Source organism: Leuresthes tenuis, unplaced genomic scaffold (assembly GCF_036924035.1).
Source record: "Leuresthes tenuis unplaced genomic scaffold, fLeuTen1.0.hap1 SCAF_17, whole genome shotgun sequence".
Classification (NCBI taxonomy): domain Eukaryota; kingdom Metazoa; phylum Chordata; class Actinopteri; order Atheriniformes; family Atherinopsidae; genus Leuresthes; species Leuresthes tenuis.
In genome coordinates this window covers 2,927,247-2,953,893 of record NW_027325371.1, presented here as the reverse complement: position 1 = coordinate 2,953,893, position 26,647 = coordinate 2,927,247, and the positions used below count along the sequence as shown (strand labels likewise).

At 44.4% G+C, this 26,647-nt stretch overlaps 2 protein-coding genes across 2 annotated transcripts in view; both read left to right on the top strand.

Annotated features, from left to right (window-relative positions):
• The first annotated feature begins 4,302 nt into the window (after positions 1 to 4,302).
• Positions 4,303 to 17,781, top strand: pigq (phosphatidylinositol glycan anchor biosynthesis, class Q). The gene is made up of 14 exons (XM_072368991.1): positions 4,303 to 4,386; positions 5,639 to 5,804; positions 6,024 to 6,210; positions 6,675 to 6,868; positions 6,952 to 7,148; positions 8,891 to 9,022; positions 10,082 to 10,202; positions 11,312 to 11,438; positions 11,514 to 11,667; positions 14,247 to 14,358; positions 14,480 to 14,560; positions 16,955 to 17,069; positions 17,411 to 17,472; positions 17,543 to 17,781. The coding sequence occupies exons 2-14, from the start codon at positions 5,652 to 5,654 to the stop codon at positions 17,693 to 17,695; spliced, it is 1,788 nt and encodes a 595-aa protein (XP_072225092.1). The 5' UTR covers positions 4,303 to 4,386; positions 5,639 to 5,651; the 3' UTR covers positions 17,696 to 17,781.
• A 7,540-nt stretch (positions 17,782 to 25,321) lies between these two features.
• Positions 25,322 to 26,647, top strand: part of rab40c (RAB40c, member RAS oncogene family) — a 28,981-nt gene continuing 27,655 nt past the window's right edge. Inside the window, exon 1 of the mRNA XM_072368934.1 lies at positions 25,322 to 26,560. Within this exon, the coding sequence (XP_072225035.1) occupies positions 26,419 to 26,560 (142 nt within the window). The 5' untranslated portion in view covers positions 25,322 to 26,418. The remainder of the gene's footprint in view (positions 26,561 to 26,647) is intronic.

Genomic DNA, 26,647 nt, shown 5'->3' with positions numbered 1-26,647 from the left:
AAAAATAAAACAGTTAAAGTTTCAGCAGTTCAGTTATTTTAAAGACTCATACAAACAGCCTGGTTGAGTTATTTCTGTCGGCTGCAGGGTTTTGGCGCTCTTTTCTTGCTGTGTCACTGCAGGAGGAGATAAAGCTCTTTACAGTTGGACCAACTCCTCATTAACAGCAGCAGCAGACAGGCTGTCCACTGGTAAGTTACTTCTTTTGTTTAATACTGTGTTTCTTTTTCATTTAAAAAGAACTACACATAACAAACGTGTCTTCAGCCAACATACAAACATACAGAAACTAACTCTTCACCAACGTCCTGTTGAAGCCCTGATGGTTGAACCTCACTGGAGCTCGGTTACATGCTTACACTTTTATCAAACGTCCCGTCATTCCGACACTTTTTTCCTCCTATGGTCGGAATTGCGGTATGTTTTTTTTTGTTTTTTAACATACCGCCATTCCGACAGTTCCTTTTAATAGCCTGTTTTACCCAAAACATTTTGCACTAATGATATGCCGGCGCAAATACGCCCTAAAGTTTAGGCCCACAGTCTCGCAAACAAACTTAAATAATCTATTATCAAAATCCCCTGAAATTTCAAATATAAAAATACAGATATTAATGTAACTCTGGAGAGACTGAAACTGATTAATCAGAAATACAGTCAGTGAGCTGTCAGCAGCCAGCTGGAGCGGAGCTCTCCACAGAGCCCATGCGTCTTTTGCCCGCTGTCATCATATGCAAAAGCAAGGGCGTAACCATGGTTTAGACATTGGGGGGGGTCCAAGAACAACAAAATTGTTGAGTGCATTATCTACAATTCTTTATTTCTATATGAAAAATTGGACATTTAGAACATAGTTTAGAGGACTACATTGACCATGTAAGTTCACATCTAAAGGAATAGTGTAATTTCTCCGAGACAGTGACTGCCCCCCCACTTTGTTTTGGTTAGTTGCTTACTGTTTACTGACCTTAAACACACCTACCAATTACAATTCTGCTCTTCCAGTAGTTCTGTAGCAAATAGGACAGCTTCCAATGGAAAACGACCAAATACCCAAAGCATGTTGATGGAAATATTTTAATAAGGACAACTAATGATGTAACAAATTACAGACTTTTCCTTTAACAAAAAATGTGCCGAGGACTTTTAAGTCCAGGTTCATTTCTATTGTGTCAATGTCTCAAAATGTGCATTAACAACGAAAAGTCTAATAGTCTAATGTTATTTTTGTTTTAAGTTGTTTTATTTTGAAAGGGGGCGGAAGTTTATTTTGTTGATTCTGTGTTGGATTTCCTGTTCTGGTACAATCTGCTCTGTTGAGCAGCGGCTCCGTCAAAAGTAGAAGTCCAACGTAAAGATAAGGAGAGCCGCTGCTGAGACGGCGGCGCGCCCGGTGGGTCACTCTCATTGGCTAGAGTGTTAGCGATCAACAACGGCGACCGCGGCGCAGCCGTTACCATGGTAACACACGGAAATACACTGAAAATAAATAAGACATAACAAGAGACCGATCCCTTGACAGGGTTCAGAAAAGGAGAACATGCATTTTACATATTTTCTTCTGTATATTGGGGGGGACAGGTTGGTATTTTCTCAATATTGGGGGGGACACGACCCCCCCAAAGAATGCGTGGTTACGCCAATGTGCAAAAGTAATAATTACAATTACAGATCACGGCTACTGCACAGGACACAGTTGCGAGCACTCTGCCTTGCCAATAGGAGAGGAGAGAAATGACAGGATAAAACGTGTAAAAATGCAGTAAAAACGTTTATTCATGTTATTCACGTGATTTATGAATACTCGCTCCAATTATGGGAAGCGCGGATGGGCTTTGCGCATTTGGCACAAACACACAGCTTTATACAGCCTGTTGATATCTTAAGGACCTAACTGGTCACACCTGGGAGTAAATGTCATGTAGAGATTGTTTTTACATGACATTACAGCTGAACATATAGCTTTCATCCACAAACCAACGTGGGAGAGCCCGAAGACGCATGTGCCAGACGCACAGAGGCATGCATAAAACCAATTTTGACCACTTCATGTTTATTTGCTTTCTTTTAGTTAACTTTCGTTTCTTTTGGAGCCGTTTCGGTCCATGTTTGTAAGCCTTTTTTTCCTGGATTAAATTTTCGAAAGTTGAAACAAGTGGCATTGGAAACCACCGCGGACTGCTTCTCCTCCTCCAGTTGCCCAGACTTTGAGTTTTTAATAACGCTTATTATCTGGAAACATGTGTTAAACATTTAAATTGCATGAACAGAAAGAAGGGACTCACCTGTTGAGTAACGCACATTTCCTGATACGGAAAGCCTTGTCGGAATAGCGGGATGTCGGAATGGGTGTTGCCACCCCTGGAGCTCACTGACTCTAGTTTTAACAGATATAATTCCTCAGTTCTGTCAGAAACAGACAAACAGCAACAATTAGAACCCAAAATAGAGCAAAGACAAAAAAAACACCACTTTAACTTTGCTTTAGACCAAAGCCTGTCTCATATGTCTGAAAAAGACATGGAAAAATTCTGTTAGATTGTTAAAAAAAAAGGCAGAATACGTTACTTTTAAATAACCATCTGTGGTAGGAAAAAAGAAGAGAGATTTACTAGGATGATTTGGGCTTATTCCACGTCCCAAGAGCTAGCTTCAGTAGCCGAGGATCAGACCGCCAAGGCCTCTGCCTTCGGCCGCTACCCAGCTCACATCGCACCCGACCCCCTTGGCCCCTCCCACGGGTGGTGAGCCCGTCGGAAGGGGGACCCACGTCATCATTTCGGGCTATGCCCGACCGAGCCCCATGGGCACAGACCCGGCCACCAGGCGCCCGCTGCCGGGCCCCACCCCCGGGCCTGGCTCCGGGGGGAGGCCCCGGTGTCCCACATCCGGGCAAGGGATCGCGAATACAAGCGGCCGAAATGGGTTTCCTCCGCAGGGTGTCTGGGCTCTCCCTTAGAGATAGGGTGAGAAGCTCAGTCATCCGGGAGGGGCTCGGAGTAGAACCGCTGCTCCTCCGCATTGAGAGGAGTCAGATGAGGTGGCATCTGGTTAGGATGCCCCCTGGGTGCCTCCCTGGGGAGGTGTTCCGGGCACGTCCCACTGGGAGGAGACCCCGGGGAAGACCCAGGACACGCTGGAGAGACTATGTCTCTCGGCTGGCCTGGGAACGCCTCGGGGTCCCCCCGGAAGAGCTGGAAGAAGTGGCCGGGGACAGAGACGTCTGGGTTTCTCTGCTCAAGCTGCTGCCCCCGCGACCCGACCCCCGGATAAGCGGCAGATGATGGATGGATGGATGGATGGATTTGGGCTTATTTGAAAAGTATTTTAACCTTTTAATGTGGCGCACAGGGAAGACGATGGCTGATATAATTCTTGAAAATAAAGAAACGAATAAGAGGACGGGAGTAATACGACTTTGAGAATGCCAGCTACAGTTAAATATTAAAGAAGAAGAAGAAAAGACAAGAGGAAACGAGTGTTTCTCACGTTTACAGCCCTTTTTCTCCCATTCACACCTGGTTATACCCTGTTTATGCAGACCTCAGTGTTCAGCAGAAATGAAGAAACAAGGCTGAACATCTTTCAGGATGGTTCATGGTCAAAATAAAAATTCTTTATATTCAAAGATCGCTTTAAAGAGCCAGATACAAGGCGTGCAGGTGCAGCAGTATATATTCACAGGTCAAGAAAAGGGTGTCAGATCATGTATCTGTATGTTCTGTTGAGATTTTATCAATATTATTAACTCTGTAGTGGACAGAAGAGAGAGGACTAAATAATACAGTTCTGACATTTGACCGTTTTTCATCACTTAAAAGTAAAAAGATTGAGTTGATCATCATTTGGAGCAGATATTCTCAACTGAATATGGAATTCAATGTCATATATTCACATTTTGTTTGTGTTTCTGCTCATGTTGATGTGTTTGGGGGGGGGGGGGGGGTGAGCTGGTTTATAAATCAGTTAAACAAGCACTAAGAAGCAAAACAGTTTAATTTCGGCTCTCTTAAACAAAGCCAAAACATTCACTGGGAATATTGGGATATAAGTGAAAATGTAAGGCATCTATATAACATAAAGGCACATTGGGAGGAAGGTGGGCTGGAAAAGAAGGGAGAGCAACATTATCACATTACAAAAGAAGCAAACGAACTGTGGAACATGTCCTGGTTAATTGTAGAAATTTTAATATGGAAATAAATTACGTTCCTCGGTCGGTTAGGAAGGAAAAGCAGGCCGTTAAACCTTAAAGAAGAACGCGGAGCGTGTTTCTCGTCGGAGCTTTTAGGGGACGGACTGTCAACAAAGAAAATGGCGGCGGTCTCCACATAACTGAGCTCCACTCGGTGTTTTAAATGAAAGGTCGCGTCCGCGATACTGAAGGTAAATATTGGATTTATTTCCGCTCATATCTCTTGTCCATGCTGGTGTTTGTCAGTTTAACGGTTCCGCTGTGTGAGGTGGGCCCGGCTGCTGATTTTAATGTGCTTTTAAACACTTTCACTCGACGGTCTGCGGGGAATTTCGAGCAGGAGTTTGAGAGGTTGAGGAGAGAATAAACCTGCGTCACGTCTTTTAACGTTTTTTCGTGTAAATTTTTGGTTAGTTTTTCCGTATTGTGGCGGGGGGGCTACAGATTTAGTTCTTAGCTAACCTACTTTGTAGTCCGGGCTTGTTAATCGACTTCACTGCCACTAAAATCAATGACATTCCCGCTCCAGGCTGCCTGTGTTGCCATAACAACGCGACCCAGACTGGATATTTGAAGGGCATAAAAGGAGGCCAGCCGTCCGGTCCGGACATGCTCAAACTCCGTTCGGAAAACAGCGAATTTAGAGGTTTTCCTCCCGTGGCGCTCATCTGTTGATATACTCCGAAAACTTTAATTTATTTTGTAATATTAAGAAGCCAGTCTTTGATTCGGCATGCATCATTTGTCATATTACAGCTAATTTATACATATTTGTTAGTATTTCATGTCAGGAAACGGCATGTGACAGGAGTAGTAGTAAAAACGTGCCAAAACGTGTCAAAACCTACTCGCACATGCTTTACTTTAAATGGTGTTTCATAGTTTTGGGTTAAGTTTGCAGCCTTTTATCCTAAAAAGGAAAAATATGCTAAGCTAATTTGAAAATGGCTTTCCCAAATTTATGGGACTTTAGAAAACAGAAAATCCACAAACAGCACCAGGGACAACACAGAAATCCATTCATACTAACAGTATTAATGACAGTAACAATACTAAATCCTTTTTAACGTGTACATTTTCATACTAATCTGTGTAGCTTGGCCAAAATAAGGCCAAATAACGTGCACAGAGGAGGTTTACCTACAGTAAATAATAGAAATATAACTTGTCAGATGCTTTTACAAGTTTTAAGAGGGATTTAAATGTAGTTTAAGACTTTTTTTCTGTTACAGGGAGATTAGGGAATATTTTATTAAGTGTTTAAAGATTAACAAACATGTTTATGCTGATGTTTGAAAGCTCAGACATGAGATCATCCAGAAAGTCAGAAACAAGCAATTATTTTAAGACAGTTATTTAATCTCCAACTTGAACCATAAAAAGCAGGTTTGAGGTCAGTTTTGGTCCCTCTGAGTGAAGCATAAACCTGCTGTGCGTCCTCAGAGCTGCAGACGTCATGGTGCTGAAGGTCTTCTTCCCGCAGTGCTGTAACCGGGCGGACAGCGGCCTGCTGGTGGGCCGCTGGATCACCGGCCATGACTCGGCCGTGGTGCTGGCGGTCATCCACTACCCCTTCATCCCCGGACAGGTCAAACAGTACATCCAGCAGGTTGGTGCCACATCTCTGTACGGGACATTTAGAGCTCTGAATAAAAAGCAACACTGACATCAGTGGCTTTAAGTTGGGTTTAAAGCATCTTATTGTAAATTTTGGGAATACTAAACAAGTTAAAGCTGTTTAACTGGTTTGATATAAAGCTTTTTCCTCAGAGTTTCTTCAACACGAGCATTAAAACTTTCTCTCTTTCCACTCGGCTCTTCCTCACAGATGCAGGCTCAGAGCGGGGTGGAGCTGACGGTGCTGGGCTCCTGGAGTTTACCCAAAGAGGGTCAGGAGGGCATAGAGAGCTTCCTCAGGGACCTGAGCACCATCTTCCCCCAGGAACGCTGGCTCCAGATCCGCCGGCAGATGGGAAAGATGGGCTTCACCTGCGAGGTGCTGAACCGCCACCAGAGTAAGACCTCAGACTGATTCCCGCTGCTGGAGGCAGCTTCAGAGCAGAATCTGGTCTCATTACATCCATTATTCTCTCTTTATTTTCCACTGGAGGTGGGTGAAATCCTGCCTCTCTGCATGTTTCACACAGTCTGGTCCACAGCAGCAGGAAGAAAATGTCAGAAAGAAAAGCTCTCTGACTTGGCTCCAAGTTTAAATCATTTGAACCTTTTTTTAACAGCGAGAACTTGATTTTTCCTTCATGTTTCACACAGTCTGGTCCACAGCAGCAGGAAGAAAATGTCAGAAAGAAAAGCACTCTGACTTGGCTCGAAGTTTAAATCATTTGAACCTTTTTTTAACAGAGAGAACTCGATTTTTCCTTCATGTTTCACTGTTTAAAACGACTTTAAATGAACGGATAGTGCGATGTTTACTCATCTGTTGTTAAAGGAACGGAGCGTCTTCTGTTCCTGATCACAGGTGGAGGAGCCGCTCAGGAGAAAGCAAAGAAGAAGAAGAACGAGGAGGAGGAGGAGGGTGGTGGTGATGGTGAAGAGGAGGAGGAGAAGGTGATCTTTGTCCACTATGAGCAGAGGAAGGTGATGCTGTCCCAGATTCACCCCATCGACAGCGGAGAAACCGACGACAAAACTGCAGCTCCTGAGCTGAAGCAGGTCGGGATGCGTTTATCCTGCTTCTGGTTCCCGCCTCCCGCAGACCGACTTTAACCTGCTGCGCTCCTCTTCCTCCCGTGCAGATGTTTCAGACGGTGGCTCGCAGCCAGCCGCTCTTCTTCATGGACAAATACGACGACGGGCCGCTGAAGTCGACGCACTGGCAGTCGGACGGCCGGGAGGCCAGCATCTTGGTGGAGCTGATGAAGCAGGCGTCGGTGCCGCTCTGCCTGCTGCTCAGCTGGCTGCTCAACATGTGGACCTGGATCTGCGACATCCGGTGAGCTGAAGGACTGAGGCACACAAAAACACTCCTGAGGCTCAGGAAAGAAGCCTGGGAACAATGAAAAACTACAGAAGCTGTTTCACATGCTTCATCTGATGCAGTTTCATCTCATTGTTGCATGGAAATCATGTAAAAAATGTATATTCATCACAACAGAACTCATTTAACCCTCCAGGATCCTTTTAGCCACTTGTTTAACTCTTGAAAGTGAATATTTCTGCCTGTTTAAAAGCTGAAGCCGTGAGATTTTCCAAAAGTTAATGGTTTGGATGAAGGTTAAAAACTGTTTCCAGCCGTCAGACGAGGCAATATCATCTTCTTTCATTTAACCCTCCAGGATCCTTTTGTTTCTGTTTCTGTATTTATCAGACGCTTTTATCCAAAGCGACTTACAAATGAAGATATAACAGCTTTATAAAAAGCTAACAATAAGCTACATAGAAGGAACCCAGGAGTCCGACTCTGTCAGAGGGGACAGAGTAGAGATAGGGTGCAGGCATAGAAGGAAGTGCAGAAAGACTTTATTATTCACGTTTTAGCAGTTATTTGGTTAATTTAAGTGCAGATGTTGTCACAAAGGCGCATCATCAACCACATCATTGTGAAATGTTGGTTGACAAATCCATTTTTAGACAAAATGTGACCTTTTCTTGTAGAATTTTGGCTAATTTTCGGGTCCTTCTTGCACCGAGGATTTTCTTTTGGGTGCCAGGATTCTCAATATTGACCTTAAAGTCAGAGTAAAACTGAAATAACTGCAGAAAATGTGTTATGAACTATTCGGTCAAGCATAGAGTTTATGTTTCTGTATTTATCAGACGCTTTTATCCAAAGCGACTTACAAATGAAGATATAACAGCTTTATAAAAAGCTAACAATAAGCTCCATAGAAGGAACCCAGGAGTCCGACTCTGTCAGAGGGGACAGAGTAGAGATAGGGTGCAGGCATAGAAGGAAGAGCAGAAAGATAAAGTGCAGAGATAGAGGGGGGAGGGAAGTACAAGGTAAGTGCTGGGATAGGAGATGCTCTCTGAAGAGCTGGGTTTTCAGGAGCTTCTTGAAGATAGACAGGGACGCCCCTGTTCTGGTAGCGCTCGGTAGCTCATTCCACCATCGTGGGACGACACATGAACAGAGTTTGGATTGTCTTAGGCGTGGTGTAGGAGCTGCTAGACGACAATCCTGGGACCAACGGAGGGACCCAGTTGGGACAGAAGCCTTTGGGTCCTTTTAGCCACTTGTTTAACTCTTAAAAGTGAATATTTCTGCCTGTTTAAAAGCTGAAGCCGTGAGATTTTCCAAAAGTTAATGGTTTGGATGAAGGTTAAAAACGAGGCGATATCTTCTTCTTTTTCAACCTGAGTCTCTGAAATGACATATTTAACCACTAGTGGGCAGCAGAGCTGAGGTCGGGTGCAAATGGAGCTCTTCTGTTTCTTGTTGCTGTGGTGAAGTAAAGGTGTGGATGTGTGAGTGCTGTGAGGCATCCGCCTCCACCTGTGTGTGTGTTTCAGGAGCTTTGTTCTCTTTTAACTAAAATAAGAACTTCAAATAAGTCTGTGAGAGCTCAGAAAGGGTCACATTTGGTTAGTTTAGCGTTAAACCAATCAGATTTCAACCTTTAATTCACACATGAGCATGAGACCGAGTTGGGATTCCACCTCAGATACTTAGCGTGTTTTAAGGCTTTCTGCCCACAGTTAAACGAGCTTCTTCTTCTGTGGTTTCTCCTGCAGCATCTTCAGCCTGCTGCCGCTGCGCTTCCTGTCCTCCAAACTGTCCACGTGTGTCCAGCTCAGCCACAGAACCGAACACATGAGGACGCTCAGCTCGCCGAAAGCAGCCGCCAGTCACACGCTCTTCATGAGGTGGGTGGCCTCCGTCAGCGCTTCACCTGCACAGATAACGCACAGAAACTCTGATTTAGCAGCTGAAAAGGAGAGAAAATACCAGCAGAGGTTCAAATATGTGGATTATTTTACAGTTAAAAGAGACTTCCTGCAGAGTTTGATGAGCTGCTGACTGACAGGAAGCCAGAGAGATTAAAAAGCTGCCGGAGGAGGCAGAAGATGTTCTCAGTCAGCTTCGTTTCAGATCTGGAGCAAGAACGAACAAAATGGGAAGGTTGTTAAAGGGGAAACATTCAGGTCAAAGAGTTCAAATGTTCAACTAAAGAAAGGAGTGGATGTTTGTGTCTGAACTGTAAGAAAGCAGCTGAAGGAAATGGGATTTCCATCCAGAGAAGCCAAAGGAAAGCATCAGTAGCACCTAAACAGAAGAAAAGCAGCTCACAGCGGCTGAAGAGAAGCAGCCAGGGACTGTGGATGGTTGGATGGAAGTGAGACTCAGAGATTAATCCCCAAGGAGACGATGCTGGAGCTTTAGTTTGGTCCAATGAAACAGAAAGATGGCAGCATCACCTCAGCAGGAGGTGCTCAGGTGGACTCAGTTCTCCTTCCATCTCTGATGATATGGGCTGATGTAAAGGACCAGAGGAGATGGCAGCATCACCTCTGCAGGAGGTGTTCAGGTGGACTCTGTTCTCCTTCCATCAGTCAGACGGAGGTTTGGTGAAGCTGAGCTCATTTTTCAGGATGATGATGCATCTTTTTCCAGAGAAAAGAGGCTTTAAACGTTTCTATGTAGGACCGACAGCTCAGTGAGCAGCAAACAGCTCAGATTTAAGGTGGAAACTGGAAGAAATGCTCCGTGACGAGGCTCCATCCTGCAGAGCTGAGTAAAGAAGAAGAATATTCAGAGCTGAAACTCAGGACTGACGTTCTTTACTTGATCTAAAAAGCAGGAATTTTCATCTATTAGCAGATTTTGTGCTGATGTGAGACTTTTGCCTCCTGCTTTGTTGTTTCTGAGGATCTTTACCTTTACTTTGACGTGTAAAAGCAGCTTCCTGTTGTCTCTGTCGGCAGGAAAGCGAACATCCTGGTGTCGGTCCTGGTGGACGTGGCGCTCGGCGTGCTGCTCATCTGGTGGCTCTACAGAGACGACCACATCGCCATGCTGGCCAACATGCTGGTGCCCGCAGCTGATGTAAGTCTCTGGGTTCACGAGCTTCCTCTGTGGCACCGTTTTACAGCAGTTTTACACTGTAGTCCAATTAAAATCTAATAGGCTGGGCCTATAGCAGCAGAACTATGGGATGTTTCAGGCTCACCTGAGCCATCCCGAACTATAAGCTTTATCAGAAAGGAAAGTTTCAGCCTGATCTTAAAGGTAGAGAGGGTGTCTGCTTCCTGAAGCCAAACTGGCAGCTGGTTCCACAGAGAGGGGCCTGATAACTGAAGGCTCTGCCTCCCATTCTGCTTTTAGGGGCCTGATAACTGAAGGCTCTGCCTCCCATTCTGCTTTTAGGGGCCTGATAACTGAAGGCTCTGCCTCCCATTCTGCTTTTAGGGGCCTGATAACTGAAGGCTCTGCCTCCCATTCTGCTTTTAGGGGCCTGATAACTGAAGGCTCTGCCTCCCATTCTGCTTTTTGAAACTCTGGGAACCACAAGGAAACCTGCAGCCTGAGAGCAAAGTGCTCTGTTGGGGAAATATCCAACTGTGAGATCTTTAAGATGTGATGGAGCTCGGTCATTAAGAGCTTTATATGTGAGGAGAAGAATCTTAAATTCTATTCTGAATCTAACAGGAAGCCAATGAAGAGAAGCTGTGTTGCTCATAGCTCCCTCCATCATCTGTTGGACCTTTCTCTGACCCTCAGTGTGAGATTAAAGTCACTTCCCTTCCTTTCAGTTCCACCGTGTGGAAATTACAACCTTTTCTTCCACAGTCCGTCTCATTCGGGTCCAGATTGGTCGGCAGAACCTTCTCCTCTGGAATCGGCTCCAATAAGGCATCAATCACCCTTTCTGCCTTTAAAAACAGGCTTAAAACTTTAAACATGCAGTTTAATGCTTGTTTGATATGTTCTGACGTCTTGTTTTCATTTAAATAACATTTTCCTGCTTGCTGGTAATTATCATGGCATCCTGACACATTTTAAAGCACCAAATGACGACAAAATCTTCAAATTTCAAGTCTTTACAGCGTTTAGGAACAGCAAAAGCTTCAGAAAAGCCTCCAGCTGAAGCAGAATGAATCATCTTTTCCGTTAAGCTGGACAGATTCACTCCGTTTCCCTCTTTTCTTCCTCAGCATGTGGCCAGAAAGCTGGAGGAGCTGCTGCAGTGGCTGATGGGAGCTCCCGCCGGCCTGAAGATGAACCGGGCTCTGGACCAGGTTCTGGGACGCTTCTTCCTGTACCACATCCACCTCTGGATCAGTGAGTCGCAGCACACACCCGCAGAAAGCTGCTTCTGCCTCCAGATGTTGACCTGATGCTGTTCCCGCCCTGCAGGCTACATCCACCTCATGTCCCCGTTCATCGAGGGGCTGCTGTGGTACGGCGGCCTGTCGGCCTGCCTCGGCCTGAGCTTCGCCCTCTCTCTGCTGTCCGACATGGTGGCGCTCTTCACCTTCCACATCTACTGCTTCTACGTGTACGGAGCCAGGTGCGTCTCCCGTTCAGCCGGCTGTGAGCTCCGAAGCTGCTGCTGAAAATCCAACAAACAGAGAGAATTTTTTAGGATTTTGTGTCGCAGAACAACTCAAAAGCGTCTAAATTGGTGAAGTAAAATGAGAAAGAAAGGCAGAGTGTGTTTGTTTTCACCCTGAAATGAAAGTGTTCTTTACCCAGGATGCATCTGGGTGTGACTCGTGTGGAGCGAGGGCAGTATCCCAGAATGCATTGCACTCCAGATGAGGAGAACCTTTAAATCATGACCAGTTTTTCTAAACTTCAGACATGAGGTCGACTCGTCGTTAAAGTCGTTTTCAGAGCACCAGCGACTGCCGTCCGGTTCATTTTAACCATTTATTCCTGGTTTCTGATCTCCACTAATTAAAAACACATCGTTTTCCTGCCACTGGACGCTTCATAAGCGTTTATTAATAATGATCAGTGTGGAGAAGCTGAGTCTGAGTCGTCCGGTCTGAACCCTGCACAGCTGCAGGATCCTTTCTGACGCCTGTTTTCTGCGTTTTTGCCTTTGCAGACATGTTTGTTTTGGTGTTTGTTCAGAAATACTTTGGAGCCAGAACTAAACTAAAACTTTAACGGTCGAGTGACGTCACAGAAACGCTTACTTCACTTATCGACGTGTTCATGGCTGTGATCAGACGTGTGTTGAACTCTCAAATCCAGCAGCAGCTCCTTGGTTTTGAGCTCCACGCTTCAGGGAAACTGGAAGTTAAACAGAGTCTGTTGGGACTCTCTGAACCCGATCTTCTGTCTCGTGGAAAAGCTCCAAACTGGCCTTTTTCTGCGTTAAAGTCAAGCGAATGTTTGAAGAAGCACATTTAAAAACAAAAAGAATGAAAGCAGGTAAAAACGAGCCTTTAAACCACACCAATAAAGCTTATTGTGGTGCTTTGTTGGACTTGGTGAAGCCTTATTTTTGGGGATGAAGCCTCGTCCCAGCATGCATTGCTGTTAAATCCTGTTTATTAACAGGATTAAAGTGAAAGTGTGGCCTCTACTCTCTGCCATTAATGCTGTTTGTTTGCCTCTCAGGTGAGCTCACCTGCTGAAGCTGCTGCTCTGTCATCCAGCTCCAGCCTGAACTGGTGGGATGAAATCTGTGAAAAAAGGAGGAACGATTGACTGAATTATACATTTGCTCTAAAGATAGCGCTCCCTGGCTGTGGTGCATGATGAAATATTCCCCGCTGTCCTTGCTGCATGTTTCTGCTCCATCAGCCGAACACGGCTGAGTGTATTTTAGATTCACTTTGGGAAGCTTTGTCAGAGTGTTTTAAATCTAAAAATATCTCCTGCTGTGATCACAGTTCAGCTCAGGAGGAGATGAAGGAGGGAGGCGTCACTCCTCCTCCTCACAGATGCTCTTCTGTCTGCCTTCACACAGCCTCGTGTAGAACGAGCTTATAAATATCAGTGGTTTCTCACTTAATCAAGGGTTTAAAGGTGACATATTGTGTAAAAATGTCTTCTTCCTGTTCCTGGGAGCAGATATCAGGGCGTGCACATGCGTCACTACGAGTTACGCTGTGCACATCTCCGGCTTGGTCCATTACTGCTGATGAGAAAGCATCGTTTTCTAGCATCTGCTGCTAGCATCTGCTGCTAGCTTACAGCTAACTGCTGACTTACAGCTAACTGCTGACTTACAGCTAACTGCTAGCTTACAGCTAACTGCTGACTTACAGCTAACTGCTAGCTTACAGCTAACTGCTGACTTACAGCTAACTGCTAGCTTACAGCTAACTGCTGACTTACAGCTAACTGCTAGCTTACAGCTAACTGCTGACTTACAGCTAACTGCTAGCTTACAGCTAACTGCTGACTTACAGCTAACTGCTGACTTACAACTAACTGCTAACTTACAGCTAACTGCTAGCTTAAAGCTACCTGCTAGCTTACAGCTAACTGCTGACTTACAGCTAACTGCTGACTTACAACTAACTGCTAGCTTACAGCTAACTGCTGACTTACAGCTAACTGCTGACTTACAGCTAACTGCTGACTTACAGCTAACTGCTAGCTTACGGTTCCATGCTAAACTGTTTCCCTCTGGGATCAATAGAGTATCTGTATCTATATACGTAGCTGGAGTGTTTCTGGTCTGACTGGAGGAACAGCTTCATTTTGTCTGTGTTACTGTGTTAAAACCAGCAGATATTTTGACCAAATTCTGTCTAATTCGTCTCAATAAGACCTCAGAAAACTGTTTAAAATAGTTAAAAAGGACAGAATCCAGTTACAAAGTGCTGTGATTCAGCAAAGTTTGTTCATCTGTGACTTCTCAGTGATTTAAAGTTGATCCAATAATAAAACTTTCCTCCTGATAAGAGGCTAAAATGTTAAAAGTCTGTAAAACAGCTTATTTAGCTGATTCTTCGTCCTTTAGAGATTTCAGCTCTTTCTTCTCTGTTGTCCACACAGATTTCGGCTCTTTTTGAAAGAAGTTTGTTGGAAAAAACACCTTTTTTCAGATTCCTTTTATTCCTAAAGTGGAAAAACGCTTAAAAACAGCCCCACAGAGGTAATCTGACTGGTTTCTGTGCCCCTCAGGCTGTACTGTCTGAAGATCTACGGCCTCTCGTCTCTCTGGAGGCTCTTCAGGGGGAAGAAGTGGAACGTCCTGCGGCAGCGAGTCGACTCGTGCTCCTACGACCTGGACCAGGTGACTCCCAGATAACACAAGTGGCTCTAAAGTCCAACTGAAAGCAGAATCTCTTCAGTGGGAGGCTGCTTATGAGACATGGTTTGATTTGGATGGTTACTGAGTGTTTGTGGTGCTCCAGCTGTTCATAGGGACGCTGCTGTTCACCATCCTGCTGTTCCTGCTGCCCACCACAGCGCTCTACTACCTGGTCTTCACTCTGGTAGGTTTGAGTCAGCAGGACAACAACTCTTTAAGTGGTGTCAGTAAAAGTGTGTCTTTAAAATGATGTATTTAGATCTGAGTGAATGTTCTGTTATCGGACAAAGAAAAAGACGGAAAAATCAAGATTTTTCACTTTTTTTCTCTCATTTCTGGGAAGTTTTTGTACTTTTGGTGTTTTTTAACAGTCTGTAACTCAGCAAAAACAGCCTCAGGTGAGCAACACACGACATGTTACACTGAGTCATTATTTATGGAGCAAAACGAGTGAGAAACTAAGTGAACCCCTGATCCAGCAGCTTCAGCAGCAGTGAGCTGCAGTGATGGTTTCCTGTGGGACGTTATCAGTCTCTCTCATGGTTCTGGAGGAATCTTGGCCCTCTTCTCTCCAGCGCTGCTTCAGCTCATTGAGGTTTGCAGCATTGGTTTCTGCACAGCTCTCTTAAGGTCCCACCACAGCATTTCAGTCAGGCTGAGGTCTGGACTCTGACTGGACCATTGCAACACCTTGATTCTTTTCTTTTTCCCACATTCTGCTGTAGATCTGCTGCTGTGTTTGGGATCTTTGTCCTGTTGATGAGCCAGTTTCAGCCCAGCTTTAGCTGTGGGACAGATGGCCTCACATCTGACTCTAGAATACTTTGGTATCCAGAGGAGTTCATGGTGGACTCAATGACTGCAAGGTGCCCAGGTCCTGTGGCTGCAGAACCAGCCCAGATCATCAGCCCTCCACCACCGTGCTTGACAGCTGGTATGAGGTGTTTGTGCTGATATGCTGTGTTTGGTTTCCTCCAAACGTGCTGCTGTGCATTAGGACCAAACATCTCCACTTTACTCTGGTCTGTCCAAAGGACATTGTTCCAGAAGTCTTGAGCTTTGTTCAGATGCAGCTTTGCAAACCTAAGCTGTGCTGCCATGTTCTTTTTAGAGAGAAGAGGCTTTCTCCTGCAGCCCTTCCAAACAAGCCATCCTTGTTCAGTCTTTTTGTAACTGTGCTGTCATGACCTTTAACCTTTAACATGCTAACTGAGGCCTGTAGAGTCTGAGATGTAGCTCTGGGCTTTTTCACCTTGGGGTGACCTTTAACCTTTAACCTGCTAACTGAGGCCTGTAGAGTCTGAGATGTAGCTCTGGGCTTTTTCACCTTGGGGTGACCTTTAACCTTTAACATGCTAACTGAGGCCTGTAGAGTCTGAGATGTAGCTCTGGGCTTCTTCACCTTGGGGTGACCTTTAACCTTTAACATGCTAACTGAGGCCTGTAGAGTCTGAGATGTAGCTCTGGGCTTCTTCACCTTGCGGTGACCTTTGACCTTTAACATGCTAACTGAGGCCTGTAGAGTCTGAGATGTAGCTCTGGGCTTCTTCACCTTGGGGTGACCTTTAACCTTTAGCATGCTAACTGAGGCCTGTAGAGTCTGAGATGTAGCTCTGGGCTTCTTCACCTTGGGGTGACCTTTAACCTTTAACCTGCTAACTGAGGCCTGTAGAGTCTGAGATGTAGCTCTGGGCTTTTTCACCTTGGGGTGACCTTTGACCTTTAACATGCTAACTGAGGCCTGTAGAGTCTGAGATGTAGCTCTGGGCTTTTTCACCTTGGGGTGACCTTTGACCTTTAACATGCTAACTGAGGCCTGTAGAGTCTGAGATGTAGCTCTGGGCTTCTTCACCTTGGGGTGACCTTTAACCTTTAGCATGCTAACTGAGGCCTGTAGAGTCTGAGATGTAGCTCTGGGCTTTTTCACCTTGGGGTGACCTTTAACCTTTAGCATGCTAACTGAGGCCTGTAGAGTCTGAGATGTAGCTCTGGGCTTCTTCACCTTGGGGTGAACTTGCTGGGACGTCCACTCCTGGGAAGATTGACAGCTGTCCTGAATGTTTTCCACTTGTGAATAATCTTTCTCTCTGTAGAATGATGGACTCCAGATAGTCTGGAAATGGCCTTATAACCCTTCCCAGACTGATGGGCAGCAGCAGCTGCTTCTCTGAGATCATTGCTGGTGTCTTTCCTCCTTGGCATCGTGTTAAACTGACAGAACTTCTGCTTTTATAGAGCTGCTCACACTGACTGAGGATCAGTTAATCAGAGCATTGATCAGCAGCTCCTGGCTGCTTCTTATACTCTTAATTCCTGTGGAAGCAGTGAGGGTTCACTTAGTTTTTGTTTAATAAATAATGTAACATGTTGTTCATTCTGAGGTCTGTTGGGGACCAGATAATTTTACTGTTTATCATTCCATCCTGATAACTTGAACCCTAGAATTAAAACAGGATACTTTCTTCTTCATGTGACTGAAATTATGTGCAGCTGCTCAGTTCCTGGATTCTTTACGTTCAGCTGGTTCAGATTCAAACTGAGCAGGATGGTTTGTTTTCCTCACCTGTGTGCTGTGTAGCTGCGGATGGTGGTGGTTCTGTTCCAGGGCGTCCTTCATCTCAGCTTGGACTTCATCAACTCCTTCCCCCTCTTCGCCGTTGGGCTGCGCATCACTCGGCCCTACAGACTGGCAGGTGCGCTTTTACACCTTTAGTTCAGAAACTTTACAAAATGCCTCATGAAGACAGGAAGAAAAGTAGCTCTTAAAGACCTGTTTCCTTTCCCACGTCTTCTCGTATTTATCTTCTTAAGCACTTTGAATCACCTCGTCGTTGAATTGAAATACAAATAAACTTGCCTTGCCTTCTTGAATCAACAAGGATGGTTTCCATTTAAATGAATATCTCACCTGTCCTTTATGGTCTTGTTTAAGCAGAAAATGTCCAAAGAAAACCTTTCAGAAAGCCTGAGAGAATGTTTCTAACAGGACTGTAGCTGTTGCAAAGCTGCCTAAAGTTGGTCTTTATGTTTTTAGAGGGAGTAAAGTTCAGGGTCCTGTGTGAGGAGCCGGGCTCCGCCCTCCACCTGCTGATGGAGGTAAGGCTCCATGTGAAGTTTGTTGGTTTGGTAGCAACTTGTATATCTTCTAACTTAATCACCTCCTCAGATTAACCCTCTGAAGTGCAGCACCGTGGTTCAGACTTACCGAACCCCGACCTACAGCTGCTACCCCAGAGACTCGTGGGCCGCCCTGGTCAAGAAGCTGTTTGTCGGGGAGCTGATTTACCCCTGGAGGCGCAAAACCACCAAGGCTGACTGAGGCGTGAGCCGGAAATGTGTCCGGGAGAGGAGGAGGAAGAAGGGGAGGAGGAAGAAGAAGAAGAGGAGGAGGAGGAGGAAGAAGAAGAAGAAGAGGAGGAGGAGGAGGAGGAGGAGGAAGAAGAAGAAGAAGAGGAGGAGGAGGAGGAGGAAGAAGAAGAAGAGGAGGAGGAAGAAGAGGAGGAGGAGGAGGAAGAAGAAGAAGAGGAGGAGGAAGAAGAGGAGGAGGAGGAGGAAGAAGAAGAAGAAGAAGAGGAGGAGGAGGAAGAAGAGGAGGAGGAGGAGGAGGAGGAGGAAGAAGAAGAGGAGGAGGAGGAGGAGGAGGAAGAAGAAGAAGAGGAGGAGGAAGAAGAGGAGGAGGAGGAGGAGGAGGAGGAGGAGGAGGAAGAAGAAGAAGAAGAGGAGGAGGAAGAAGACTAAGAAGAGGAGGAGGAGGAGGAAGAAGACGAAGAGGAGGAGGAGGAGCAGGAAAGGAGATGAGAGAAGAGGTTGAATGAATAAAGAGATGAGATGCGCTGCTTTGTGTTCGGAGTGAGATTCGGCGCCGACCACAGCCGCCGCGTCACGATGGCGAATAATCAGCCGTCAGTTTCCAGAGCTGCGATCTTAAAATGTCTTTCAGCTCGTGGCTGAAGAGAAAACACATTCCCTGAACTCCACAGACATTATTTTTAGTGTTTGTTAATAAATAAGAGCGGCATCGACACTCCTGACGGTTTCTGTAATTCAGACGCGGGACACGGCGACGACTCTTTTAACCCGCCGCTGCGTCTCAGAACAAAACCTCTTTTATTCCTCTTGTTCTGAGTGAACTTTTCCAGCAAACTCACAGCAGTCGGCTCATTTTTATCCATCAGTTTTTGTCACGTCTTTGTTCAGTCCGGCTCTTTTGATTTAGGCTAAACCACTTAAGGGACTTTAGGGTGTAAGTTGTGTTGAGATCTGTTGTCTTGGCAACGGGTGGTAATTACGGGGTACTGATAATGCTGAAATATACACGAACATTCAAAGTGTTTGTTGTAAAACTATGAAACATGACGCATGGAATTATGTTCTCAGGAGGAAAAAAGTTAACGTTTGAATTTGCCTCGTGGCCTTTGACTCGGTACGCCGTTCTGGGCCAGTCGCTCGCCCTTCTTCCACGCCTTCCTCCCCCTCAGTGCGGACCTTAGGGTACAGGAGCTCTCTGGTCCCTGTACAACCAAAGTTTGAGCTCTGTCCTCCTTCCTGGACCAGTTCTGCTCCTCAGCACCGACCCTGTTTGGGGGTTTCGTGGACAGGATCTGGAGGTGTAGACGGGGAGAGGAGGGCGTCTGGTTGGGTCACATCTCTGCTTTTTGCAGATGATGTGGGTCAGAAGTTAGCTTATACACCCCCTACTGGTCATCTACATATTGCAGCTTGCCTGGCGTTATCTTCTGAGGATCCGTAGCCATAATAAACACGTGCGACTGTACTTTAAAGGGGAACTCCGGTGTTTTTAAACCTTATTTCTGGCATGAAATACGTTCATCTGCTCACTGAGAACAGTTTGGTGAAAGTCGGCGTCCTTCTGAAGATATTTAGATAACTGGAGATCCATATAACGGAGTGAACGGGGCTTAGAGGATGCAGCTTCTAAATAAGGCATTATCTGTCTTTATTTCACCAATACTTTAAGAAGAATGAATGAATGAACGTGTGCTATAGCTCTGTTAGCTCATAGCTGCTGTTATGTGGCTACTTGCAGCTATAGGAGAGCTAACGGAGGGATTTCTACACAGGCACTCTACTGGGACCACTTCCTCTAAGCCCCGTTCACTCTGTTATATGGATCTCGAGTTATCTAAATATCTTCCGAAGGACGCCGACTTTCACCAAACTTCTCGGTGAGTAGATGAACAGAAATAAGGTCCAGGTTTAAAAATACCGGAGTTCCCGAGCTAAAAGATCGAGCTCGTCAGAATGACTCAGATCGGAGTCACGAGGAAAACAAATTTATCTCCATCTGAAATGACTCAAAAGTTTGAGTGAACGCAACATTGTGGATTTTAACACGGCGCTACTTCTGCGTCAGTTGTTCACAGTCGCAGAACATCTGTGTAGCTAAACTGTTGGCAGTGACATCGTGAACACGTGTCGCTGTCTGATGAAATGAATGCAGTGTTTGCTTGAATCAGGATGAAATCTCTTGAGTTTCGGTTGTTTTCGGCGTCCTCCTCGTTGCCATGTTGTGAGTAGATTTTTCCTGAGCTCATTAGTCGGGACGATCTTCTGATTTCCCCAAACTGAGAGCGCTCTGACCGCCGTTTACTGAAGATAAGACGCTGCCCGCTCATAGCTACTGTATTTTTCTGACCATAAGGCGCACTTAAAATCCTTTAATTTTCTCAGAAATCAACAGTGCGCCTAACGTATGAATTAATTCTGGTTGTGCTTTCTGACCTAGAACCAACTTTATGTGGTACACGGCGCTCAAAAATCTGTCAAAATGTTTTAGCACGGCCTCGGTGAGCTACGAAGCTGCACTGCTGGATGGATTGAGCATTACGGGCCACCGTAGTCAGGAGCCTCGAGCTTCAACATTAAGGTGTGTGCATTTATTCATTCATTCATTCATTTTCTAAACCCGCTGCCCCAAAAATGGCTGCTGTTAAGTTACGATTTCAAACTCAACGCTATCAGTCGGGCAGTTTGACTTTTCTGAGTTTTGGTTCATTTAATGCGCCTTATAACCCGGTGCGATTTATGTATGAAAATAGACCCGTTAGCAGTCAAATCACTGATGTTGCGCTTTATAGCCCGAAAAACACGGCCTTTTGAAGAAATATCCCCTTAAAGTAACGATTGGACCGCTGAGTGTTTCTTTCCATAAAATGAATCCCTGCTGTAGTTTAGAGGGTCGACCGCTGCACTCATTAATAAGAAAGAAATGAAACCAGTTAACTTCTGACTCTGCTGTTCACTGGAAACCAGTGCAGGTCGTGACCTCGTGAAGCTTTTCCTTCCGCACATGATTCCATGGGCTTCTTTTCTGAGTTTTAACTTCTTCAGCTTGTTCAAAGCTCAAACTAAAGATCTGAAAAAAGTTGGCGTCCAAACTTTAAACTGCACCCTGAAAGAACAAAATAATAATTACTTGAAGGTCTTAACATGTAGTCTGCTCTGCTGACTTTATCTTAATGTTTGCAGACACGCAGCCCTCTCACCAGAGACCGTAAAGCTGTAGCAGCCAAACCTCTGAGTGTACATACGATGATTTTATCACTTTTTATTTTCACAATAACTTATGTTTTATGTCTCGCTGCAAACTTGTAGCCTTGTTCACCTTAAAGTCCCTATTAAATTAAATTTAACATTTATACGTGTTCACGAGACGTCTCTTGTTCTATAGCTGTATTTACTCTGATTTCTAACCCCCCAAAAAATTTTAAAAGGTCATTTTGTAGGTGTTTTAATTGTATTTTAGAGTCTGGATTTCGTTGAAAGTATTCGTAGAAATATCTGACCTCTCATGCACTCGTGGGCGTGTACTAACATGGCATCCAATGAAAAACTGGCTTTATTTTCCTAAAATATATTTCCCTGAAGAAGACAAATTCAAACGAAAACACCAGTGGAGCTGATGCAACAGAAGTGGGCGGGGCCTAATCGGTCCACTGGAGCTGACCAATCAGAGCAGAGTGGGGTCAGATCTCTATATTTAAATGTAATTTATTTATTCAGCCCTTTACAACAATCCATTTCGGTGTACTAAAGTGCTTTACAGCAGATAATAAATAAGAAAAGAATGAGTAAAAAACAATAAAATAACAGTAAAAACAATAAAATACAGCAAAATTGATAAGATAAACGTGTCACCATACTACTGGGTATTAAAAGCCATCTGAAATAAGTAGGTTTTTTTTAGCCTAGATTTAAATAAAAACAAAAAAGTAACTATTCGTTAGATCTGCCACTTCAAAGTCAGGTTTAAGCTGTTTAAGCCCATATTAACGCAGTTAAATTCGAACTGAACTAACTGGATAAACTGATTTTTTTTTTTTTTATTTCTTTTAAATGCAATATTTTGTTATTCTTGAATGTTTTAGGTCAAAATTAAGTGTTTTTTTTTATTTTTCCTGCCATATTTCTCTGATTCTGTGGAACTATTTTCTGTTAGATGTGTGTTTTTTTTTATGTGCCTGGTTTTGTGGTTTTAAATTAAATGTGCTGAAATCAACCTCAGTTTAACCTCTTTGTTGTGGAGTTACTGGAAGACGAACTTGTGCTAAATTATGTTAAAATCTGCTATTTCTGGACACGGAGTGTAAATGAACATATTTATATGCAACGTGAGCAAACAGCAGGAGGTTAACCAGCATTTTAAAATGTTTTCTTCGTGTATGTTCGCCTAATTTTATTTAAACTTTGTTTTCAGACTACTTTTTACAAATTCGAATCCTGATTTATTCAAACTTAACTCTACTTTTTATATTTTTAACTACGAATTAAACTAATTGTGTAAACATTACGACGTGTTATGTGGCTTTTAATTAAGTTTTTACATCCTGTTTTAAATACGTTTGCGATTAAGTGTTGAAACAGGTTTTATGGGAACAGTTAAATGGCTTTAAGGTGATTAGTGATTGAATTACACCCCCTTTTGGTTGTTTCTTGTCATCTTTACGGGTCTTAAAATGCAGTAAATCCAACCTCTGATGATCAACAACACATTAACACAGTGTCAGTATTTGTTGACAAAATTAAGTGAATCCTTACTACTTCACAGGAATTAAGAGGGTCAGTATGTTGGTGTCGTCTCTGTCTTCCAGGTCATTATTTTAAATTAGGCACCTGGACTTTGTTTTCTTGGCTCTTAAAGTCGTTTCACCTCCCATCCGAAAGGCTTCTTCTATTCTAACCGGTCAGAGGGGAGATTTGGCTGATAAGTTGTTGAAAGTTCACAGTTGGAAGGTCCTGGGGCTTATATGTGTGCCACTGACTCGCCTGACCAGTCTGTGGGTTCTTCAGGGCGTTTTCACCAGGGAGTTGTTTACCTGTTTGACCGAAGGTGGACGGCAGGTGAAACCCGAGACCACCGGGTCCTTTTCCTGTCCAGTATAGATGCATTTTTGGACTCTTCTCCCAAATCATCTGTCCTCTATGGTCCATGATGTGAACATTACTGTCCGAAGATGTAAGTGAACCCGAGTCTGACCTCCTGGGAAGCTGTTGTTGAGTCTCTCCTGTTTAACGGTCTTCGCACTCCTCACTGCACTGGGTTTGAAATGCACCTGAATGTCCAAAGTTTCTCAGATACTCCTGCAAATATAATTATAATATGTTTACTCTTGTTCTTTTTATCTTCTCCATTTGTGTTATTTGGGTCTAAATGTCCTAGATGACTTAAGATATGCAAATAAGATGTAGGTCTCCAGGTACAATTGTTTAATGAGGTTAATATATCCAAAATGTTTAAACGCAGTAATTAACGGTACACATGCATTACTACGAGTTACGCTGTGCACATCTCCGGCTTGGTCCATTACTGCTGAGTAAGCATTGTTCGCTAGCATCTGCTGCTAACTTACAACTAACTGCTAACTCACAGCAAATTGCTAACTCACAGCAAACTGCTAACTCTCAGCTAACTGCTAACTCACAGCTAACTGCTAACTTACAGCCAACTGCTAACTTACAGCCAACTGCTAACTCACAGCCAACTGCTAACTCACAGCCAACTGCTAACTCACAGCTAACTGCTAACTTACAGCTAACTGCTAACTCACAGCTAATTGCTAACTCACAGCTAATTGCTAACTTACAGCTAATTGCTAACTCACAGCCAACTGCTAACTCACAGCCAACTGCTAACTTACAGCTAACTGCTAACTCACAGCCAACTGCTAACTCACAGCCAACTGCTAACTTACAGCGAACTGCTAACTCGCAGCCAACTGCTAACTCGCAGCCAACTGCTAACTCACAGCTAATTGCTAACTTACAGCTAACTGCTAAACAGTTTCCCTCTGGGATCAATAGAGTAATGATCTGTATCTATATACAGAGCTGGAGTGTTTTGGTCTGACTGGAGGAACAGTTTTATTCTGTCTGTGTTACTGCATTAAATCACACAGCAGCTGTCCAGGTGTTGATCCAGGTGTTGAAGAACAGGTAACGTCCGTAAACGCACCGTAACTTTCCACAGCAGCATGACGGCGTTTCCTCAGCCAACGTACAAACGAACAGAAGCTAACCCTTCACCAACGTCCCGTTGCAGCTTTGTTGGTTGAACCTCTCCAGGAGCTCCTTCTTGTTCAGGGTCCGACTCCTTTAACCTCAAAACAAGAGGGTCTCTGGTTCAAATCCTGACTGGATTCTTTCTATGTGGCGTTTGGGTTCCATCGGGGTCGTCCAGCTTCTTCCCACCATCCAAAACCATGTATTTTAGGTTAATAAGTGGTTCTGAATTGACCAGAGGAGTGAGAGTTGTTTACCCCTGTGATGGACTGGCAACCTGTCCAGGGTGTACCCTGCCTCTTGCTTTAAGGCAACTCGATCAGTCTCCAGCCCTCTTATGACTAGAAAATGGACGGATGAGGCTTTTTTCTGTATTTTTTCTTTCATATTTGTGTTTCACACCATGGGGCCTCCTTAAACCAACTGAACTGCAGACATTATGATCCTATTTCTGAGACATTTTCCCTCAGTGAACCAGCAAATTCGTCGGTACTAAACATATAAATCAGAATTTGTTCAATCAGAAAAATCAGAGTGGCGTGTTTCCAAATGCTCCGAGTACATATCAAACCCGTTGCTGCTCCAAATGCACTTTGCTCCCCATATTTTCTTTAACAATCTTGTTCAAGCTGTCTGTACCTTTCATTCATTATGTGTGTAGGTGTTCTGGCAAAGCTGACGGGAGACATGAGTCACAATGTTATAAAAACAGATTTTTACACAGAAGTGAACACACAGCACACTCCACATCCCATGTGATAGTTTTATTTATGTTACAGTTATGTAACCTAGAGGGATCATCTCAATTATGTGTGTGTGCTTTTGATCGTTCTGTAAAAGGCAGAATTTAAAGTATGACTGAGAAATTTGTTGAAATATGAACCTCATGACAGTTTTTTGTCATTTTTGGGTCTTGTGTTTACACCAAAATAACATTACGTTTCAGGAAATACAGTTTAGTGATTGACATTGAAGGTTTGATACTATTTTATATGGTTTGATATCAGTTTAGCTTATTTTATGTGGTAAAGATCAGAGATTAAGCCGATAGGACGCTCTTATTATGGGCTGTAAGAAAGAAACGAGATTTTCGTGAACAATCTAATGTCATTAATTTAGATTAATGCCCTCTCAAAAAGTCAGAAGTAACCTTTAATGTCATCACGTTTTAATCACGTTCATTCGTACGATAAGATATCTTTGCCTTTGTTCTGAGGAATGAATCATCTTTGTCCACATTCCCTTCGCCATCTGCGCATTGTTTACAGCGAGCTGTGATGGACATTTTGCTAAACCAATAGGAGTGGCTTCTTGTGCACCAGTAAAGGCAGCGTCCAATCATATAACAGATTGGGCGGGCTTGGGTTGAAGTGGGCGGGGCTGAGAGGAGCTCCCGGGGAGCCGCGAATCTGTCAGCGTCAGTGTTGTTGTGCGGCGCTGAGGAGTCACAGCTGTGATTATGACAGAGTATCATGGAAAAAAATGGAAACATCACGGGCTGAGATTACCGAGTACAGCCACGGAGATTTGGACTGGACTTAAAAGCACACGAGCTGCGTGATTCCGCTGCAGATGACGGAATATTCTGGAGAATTTACAGCGCAGTGAAGTTACGGAAATCTTTGTCATCCCGGACTAAATGAAGACAAGGGGGCCCGAAATTACTCAGACGTTGGCTGAAGTTAAGCTGGCTAAAATAGCAGTTAGCTCCCTTTGTATTAACGCCACTCTTTTCTTTTACCTTGTTTTGCAAGTTATCTTTTAAAGCAATGCCTTTTTACGGCTAACTGTGACGTGTCAGTGTCTATAAATAAGTATTTTTTTTAGTTGCGAGCTGCAGTGATAACAGCTAAGCTAGCTCGCGAGCTCCCAGGCAGGGCTAGCCTCTTGTTGCTAAGTTAACCAGAAAGCCTCTTAAATGGGAGCAACAAACATTATCCAGGTTTTGTAGCTCTTAGCTGACCATATAAAGTATGTCATCAAGTATAAAAGGTTGATATCTTTGCAAAGTGGTGCATAATTCTAATTCCAGCTGATTTTATAGGCAGATTTTGCCCCTTAGACCAGCCACAACTGGACAAATTGAGTTCCACTCTAATTATTTGGGTTTTTAATCTTCATTTTGGAGTTAACTTCTCTTAGATAAACAACAGACTTGGGCCAGGTCGGGCTCATGTGTTGTTTTAGCTGTTAGTTGCTTGCATTGGGTGTTCCTTCCTTCACCAAACTTCTTTTACTTTCAACTTGAGCAGTAAAAATGCTTTCCTTTCCAGAAGCTCATTTTTGGCACCCGCCTTGTTTTTCAAGGACACTCCTCTGAGACTGTGGCCCATTTTTAGTCTGAAAAACACTCCGTTTAACCAGGCAAAACAAAGACTAAACTGGTGGACCCACACTCTGTAAGTTTATGGCATAACAGACTGTGTTTTCTATCAAGAGAGGGATAAGATCTCAGGGTGCAGGTTGTGTTCCCCGTCCACGTTTCCAGCCTCTCGCCTTCAGCCTCCCGGGCTCAGAGGGGCGATGGGCAGCCAGGGCAGCCCGGTGAAAAGCTACGACTACCTGCTGAAGTTCCTGCTGGTGGGAGACAGCGACGTGGGGAAAGGAGAGATCCTGGACAGCCTGCAGGATGGATCAGCAGAGTCCCCGTACGCTTACAGTAGCGGTGAGTCACTCCTGCCTCAGCTGATTGTTTACCCTGCTCTGTGTGGCGTACTCTAACAGGCAGAACACAGGGCTTTCACATGGAAAT

What these genes read in the sequence shown, in the direction of transcription:
- pigq (XM_072368991.1), top strand. Translation starts at nt 5,652, where the DNA reads ATGGTGCTGAAGGTCTTCTTCCCGCAGTGCTGTAACCGGGCGGACAGC. An exon ending in CCACATCCACCTCTGGATCA is followed by an intron (nt 11,439 to 11,513) that starts GTGAGTCGCAGC and finishes CCCGCCCTGCAG; the next exon opens with GCTACATCCACCTCATGTCC. An exon ending in ACTACCTGGTCTTCACTCTG is followed by an intron (nt 14,561 to 16,954) that starts GTAGGTTTGAGT and finishes TGTGCTGTGTAG; the next exon opens with CTGCGGATGGTGGTGGTTCT.